Source organism: Malus domestica, chromosome 17 (genome assembly GCF_042453785.1).
Source record: "Malus domestica chromosome 17, GDT2T_hap1".
In the NCBI taxonomy this organism is placed as follows: Eukaryota; Viridiplantae; Streptophyta; class Magnoliopsida; order Rosales; family Rosaceae; genus Malus; species Malus domestica.
Genome location: NC_091677.1, coordinates 9,131,481 through 9,137,480, shown reverse-complemented (window position 1 = coordinate 9,137,480; position 6,000 = coordinate 9,131,481). Strand labels below are relative to the sequence as shown.

The 6,000-nt window shown below is 47.0% G+C and overlaps 1 protein-coding gene and 1 pseudogene across 2 annotated transcripts; one reads left to right on the top strand and one right to left on the bottom strand.

Annotated features, from left to right (window-relative positions):
* Window positions 1–1,411: 1,411 nt before the first annotated feature.
* On the bottom strand, window positions 1,412–3,054 carry LOC139193332 (beta-amyrin 28-monooxygenase-like; annotated as a pseudogene). Its single transcript, XR_011577692.1, has one exon. The product of XR_011577692.1 is annotated as a beta-amyrin 28-monooxygenase-like (transcript).
* On the top strand, window positions 2,441–4,115 carry LOC139193331 (uncharacterized). Its single transcript, XM_070816322.1, has 2 exons — window positions 2,441–2,826; window positions 2,963–4,115. The coding sequence occupies exons 1-2, from the start codon at window positions 2,441–2,443 to the stop codon at window positions 3,639–3,641; spliced, it is 1,065 nt and encodes a 354-aa protein (XP_070672423.1). The 3' UTR covers window positions 3,642–4,115.
* Window positions 4,116–6,000: the final 1,885 nt, after the last annotated feature.

The window sequence follows — 6,000 nt, the reverse complement described above, 5'->3', positions numbered from 1 at the left end:
TGAGTTTGCGTGTGATGGGTGCTGACACGTCTGGAAAAGCAAGATGCCTCTCCGATTTCTGAGCTTGCCTCTTCGATTTTTGAATCGGCGTCTTCGAATTCTGAGCTTGCCTCTTCGATTTTTGAATCGGTGTCTTCGAATTCTGAGCTTGCCTCTTCGATCTCTGAAATCCCGTCGAGTGCCGATTTTTTTATAGAGGCACGCAGTTCGTTTCAAAGCACACTTGAATTTTCGCTTGTAGAAACTCCCTTCTTGCACTTCTAAGGTCTTGATTTGTCCGACCTCTTCTTTCTTCAACACTTTTGAAAATGTCTGGACCCTCCGACCGTCGTTTTGATTTGAACCTTGATGAAGAGGTAGTCCCGTCTTCTCCAGATAACATATGGCGCCCATCCTTCATATCCCCTACTGGTCCTCTTACCGTTGGGGATTCGGTGATGAAGAATGATATGACCGCTGCGGTGGTGGCTCGGAACCTTGTTACTCCCAAAGATAACAGACTACTTTCCAGACGGTCTGATGAGTTGGCTGTTAAGGAGTCTCTGGCTCTTAGTGTGCAGTGTGCGGGTTCTGTGTCCAACATGGCCCAACGCCTATTTGCTCGAACCCGTCAAGTTGAATCGTTGGCGGCTGAAGTGATGAGTCTCAAACAGGAGATTAGAGGGCTCAAGCATGAGAATAAACAGTTGCACAAGCTCGCACACAACTATGCCACAAACATGAAGAGGAAAATTGACCAGATGCAGGAATCTGATGGTCAGATTTTACTTGATCATCGGAGGTTTGTGGGTTTGTTCCAACAACATTTGCCTTCGTCTTCTGGGGCTGTACCGCGTAATGAAGCTCCAAATGATCATCCTTCGGTGCCTACTCCTCCTGGGGTTCTGCCTAGTACTGAGGCTCTGAATAATCACCCTCTGGTGCCTCTCCGATCTGGGGCTCCGCCGAGTACTGAGGCGCCACCTGATCAATGAAGGCTTTTGTTTGTTTGCACTCTCTTTTTTTTTTTTTTGGTATGTAAATGTTCCCTTTGTAATTTTCCAGAGAAATCAATGAAATGGACTTTATTTCTCTCAATGTTTTTTTTTTTTTTTATTTTTTTTAATTTTTTTTTAAATTTATTATTTGTTTAATTTATTTTATTTTATATATATTTTTTTTTATTATATTTTTCTTCTTCTTTTCTGATGGTGCAATCCGCATCATCCCCCTTTTTTTTGCATGGTGCTAGCCACCAAGGATCCACTTACTTCTTTATATATATATATACACATATTTTTTTTTTTTTCGGTGGTGCTGATCCACCATTCATTTTATTTTTTATTTTATTTTATTTTTTTATATTTTATATATTTCTTTCCTTTATTTCTTTCACGTGGTGAGGCATCACTTTGCTCCACCATCCCATTTTTTAATATATATTTTTTGTATAAAGTTTGATGATGGGACGGGGAATTTTGCAGGGATGAAGCCGAGCTCCGAGTCGAGAATCACGCTGCTGGTGCTGACGTTGCTGATGCTGTCGAGACCGAATCAAATGTTGCTGAGCAGGAGAAGCACACCAACCTTCGAACCCAAGACCCTCCACCTGAGCGGAGCATGGAAGCCAGTTGTGGTGTAGCGACGGTGGCGTTCGCAGATCGGGGGAGCGGGCTGTCGTGGAGGTCCACTTGCTTCGGGTGTGCACACCATGTGCAGCAGGCGGGGTTTGGTGGAGTGAGGCAGCAGAGAGCGGCACAAAGACCGGCGGATTTAGAGATGTTTTGGAGGGCATGGGCAGTGGGTCAACTACGATCTGCTCGTTGGGAAGGACTTTCTCCCATTTGAACCTCTTCACCAAGTTTGTGCATGAACACTAGGATCTCCAATCGGGCGTACTCTTTTGCCGGGGCACATCCGAGGACCTCCTCCAAAGGGCACAAACGTGTATGGTGCTGGACATTTTCCTTCGAATCTTGAAGGGTCGAATTTGAATGGTTCCGGGAAGTAAGCTGCGTTCTTGTGTATTGAGTTTGCGCTCCAATATAACTTCCAGCCCTTTGGAATGGTGAAACCATTGAAGACGAAGTCAGACAAGGCTTCCCTGAAAGCTCCTTGAAGAGGTGGAGCCAATCTGGGAACTTCCTGAGCTACGTTCCATGAGTGTTTCATCTTCTGTAGGTCATCCCTATTCAAAATCCCTTCTTTTTCAAAACCCAGAAGCCAAATCCGTCCAACTTTCCGACCCGGATGCCAATTTGATCGGATCCGAACCCTAAGGGGTCACCTGAACCTGCCCGCATCGAAGCGGAGCCCGCGGCAGTGGCGCCTCCTGGACCTTATCTCGGCGGTCTTCTTCAATTCGAAGGGGGACGAGGCTGTTTTGGGAGTGTACTTCCACGTGGAAACGGGGCTTTTGCTCCAATTGAATCCTTCATCATCTTCAGCTACTCTTGCCGCCATGGACGAGTTGCTCGAGCTCTGCAACTCTTCTGTCCCTCCATTGCTGTTGCGAGAGATCTTGGAGACCATAGCAGCTGGAGATAGCAGCTTTTGGGACCTTGACGTGTCGACTTTGAGGACCCTCGACGGGCTCGTCGGTTCTTCACCGAGTGCTGGCCAAACTTGTCAGGAGTTTCAAGTCCGAGGCTTTGATGTCTTTCTCTGTCGGTCTGGTTCTTTGCCACCGTTTCCGAGCTTCCTTTGTCTTAGTCCGAATCCGACTGCCCACTCCTCGTCCTTTTGGAAGGTTCAGCGGAACCAGCCGGGAGCACGCCGGAGAGGAGATTGTTATTTGAGATTCAAAGACTCCAATTGCAGTACTGCAATTGTTTCTGGGATTTTTCGGTGAAGGCGTTCAGAGAGAGATCTAAGTTCCGGAGAGAGGTCAGGATCGGAGGAAGCTCACCGGAGATGAGTCATTGAGATTCAAAGACTCCGATTGCAGTCCTGCAATTGTTTCTGGGATTTTTTTTCGGTGAAGGCGTTCAGAGAGAGATCTAAGTTCCGGAGAGAGGTCAGGTTTCCAATGCTCTCAGGTAATTCGCCAAACAGGTGATTTTCGTATAGCTCTCTTGTTCCCCGCCATCAATGTCAACGACTCTGTTACCAAGAGCAAGTTTGACAACTTGTACGGATGCCGTCACTCTCTCCCCGATGGTTTGATGAGAGCCACTGATGTTATGATTGCCGGAAAGGTTTCCGTTGTCTGTGGATACGGAGATGTCGGAAAGGGTTGTGCTGCTGCCCTCAAGCAAGCTGGATCCCGCGTGGTTGTGACTGAGATTGATCCAATCTGTGCCCTCCAGGCTCTTATGGAAGGCCTTCAGGTTCTTCCCCTTGAGGATGTTGTCTCTGAGGCCGATATCTTTGTTACCACCACCGGTAACAAGGACATCATCATGGTTGACCACATGAAGAAGATGAAGAACAATGCCATTGTTTGCAACATTGGGCATTTTGACAATGAGATTGACATGCACGGTCTTGAGACATACCCCGGAGTTGATACAGCTTTGAGATTGTTTTCAAGATTTTGTCTTCTTTGTAAAATTAAATTAGGAGGCGGTAACCAAGATCAAAGAGGCCAAGCTTTCACTCCTAACTTACGGCAAATTGAACAATGTGCCGGAAGCAGTTTACATGCAATACCTAATGGATAAGGCATTTGACTTATCATCAAAGCACTTGGAGCCTCCTTGTGGAGGAACATCAACTGAGATATCAAAAACTTGGTGGTGGTGGAGCTGCTGGTGTCTGCGGCGTCGGCCGAGGATAAATGAGTTGAGAGAGAAACTTGGGGAGTTGGGCCTGGATTTGAGCTCCGTGGGCCGAGAATAGCTGGGAGAATAAGACAAGTCGAAGCCTGGGCCTGGATTTGTGGCTGGGCTCATTGGTTTTGGAGAGATGCGTTGTCAAGTTGAGAGAGAAACTTGGCCTTTTCATGGGATCCGACGGCTGTGAAATGAAGGAAGGCTTGGGCCTGTTGGAATTGCAGATGTTATTTGATCTGCTTCTGAGGCATATATATATATATATATTTTTTTTTAAAAGCTGTAGTGTTTTTTTTTTTTTTTTTTTTTTGTACAAAGAAATTGTAATAACATCAAACTTTTAATAAAATTTCTTATTCTTTATTTTGATGTGACTGAACTCGAAATTGAATGCTCGAGCTGCCTACGTACCCTTCCAAAGAAGAGATCAAGTCGTAACGTAGTTCAAATACATTTTTTTTTCCTTGGTATTTTTTTTTTGTACCATTTGCAGTTTCAGCTCATGCAGGCAAGGAGCGTTGGTGTTGCCTTTTATGCTCGTGCAGACCATGAGCGTTTGATGCCGTGTTGCAGTTTCAGCTCGTGCAGGCAAGGAGCGTTGGTGTTGCCTTTTATGCTGGTGCAGACCAGGAGCTTTTGGTGCCGTGTTGCAGTTTCAGCTCGTGCAGGCAAGGAGCGTTGGTGTTGCCTTTTATGCTCGTGCAGACCAGGAGCGTTTGGTGCCGTGTTGCAGTTTCAGCTCGTGCAGGCAATGAGCGTTGGTGTTGCCTTTTATGCTCGTGCAGACCAGGAGCGTTTGGTGCCGTGTTGCAGTTTCAGCTCATGCAGGCAATGAGCCTTGGTTCGTGCAGTTTAGGCTCGTGCAAACAAGGAGCATTGATGTTGCCTTTTATGCTCGTGCAGACCAGGAGCGTTGATGTTGCCTTTTATGCTCGTGCAGACCAGGAGCGTTTGGTTCATGCAGTTTAGGCTCGTGCGAACAAGGAGCATTGGTGTTGCCTTTTATGCTCGTGCAGACCAGGAGCTTTGTGCCATGCAGTTTAGACTCGTGCGGGCGAGGAGAATTTATGAATTTTGTCAAGCAATTTTGGAGAGGCGTTCCTCACAATTTTCATAGCAAGGAGCTTTGACCGCGTGATTGAAAAAGTCTTCGGGCAAGAAGTCGCGCATCGTGATGGCAACGGACGATCTTTGTGTCGCAATTTCATCATCTTCAACACGTTCACGTTGCTTTGAAGGTTGACAAGAGCTGCTTTGCCCCCTTTCCGATTGGCGGACTTGTGGAGGAGACGTATGCTTCTTGTGCAATTTCTTATGAGTGACTTGAGTCCATCCTTCAATTTTGCTTGTCTTGGAGGATGCCCCCAGCGGTTGAGGTGAAAACTTCGAGTCGAAAGAGTCAGAAGTGATGGTGGTATAGTTTGACTTCACCACATCGTCAAGATCTAGCTCGATGATTCCTTTTTGAGCCAGCTTCATGATAAGATCTTTCAGCACGAAGCACTTTTCTGTCGGATGACTGATGAAGCGGTGGAATTTACAGTACCTTGGACTGTCGGTGCGATTCATCTCTTCTGGCCGTCTGCACTCAGGCAAGCCGATCACCTTCTTTTCCAGCAAGTCTTCTAACATGGCAACCACATCAGAGTCGGGGAATGGATAAGTTTTCTCCTCGAGCTCCTTCAAAGTGCGTCTACGCATCTCTTGATCACGAAAGCCTTCGGCTTGAATCGCCTTGCCTCGTATGGAGATTTTGACAGGAGATGTGTTGACCGTCATCGCTTCCTTGGTGGGTTTCCATGCAGCCTTTTCCACCTTTGACTCAAGAACTTTGTCATTCTTGTAGTTGGCGATTGGTTCATTCTTCCCATGATGGGCGATGCTCAACTCCATGTCATGGGCGCGGGTGGCCAATTCCTCGAAGGTCCGTGGTTTAATGCCTTGAAGGATGTATTGCAATCCCCATTGCATGCCTTGGATGCACATCTCGATTGAAGAGGTTTCCGAGAGCCTGTCTTTACAGTCGAGGCTTAGAGTGCGCCATCTGTTGATGTAGTCAATGACTGGCTCGTCCTTCCACTGCTTTGTGCTCGTTAGTTCTAGCATGCTCACAGTGCGGCGGGTGCTGTAGAAGCGGTTAAGGAATTCCCTTTCCAATTGCTCCCAACTGTTGATGGACTCAGGCTCTAGGTCCGTGTACCACTCAAAGGCATTTCCTTTCAGCGAGCGCACAAACTGCTTGGTGAGG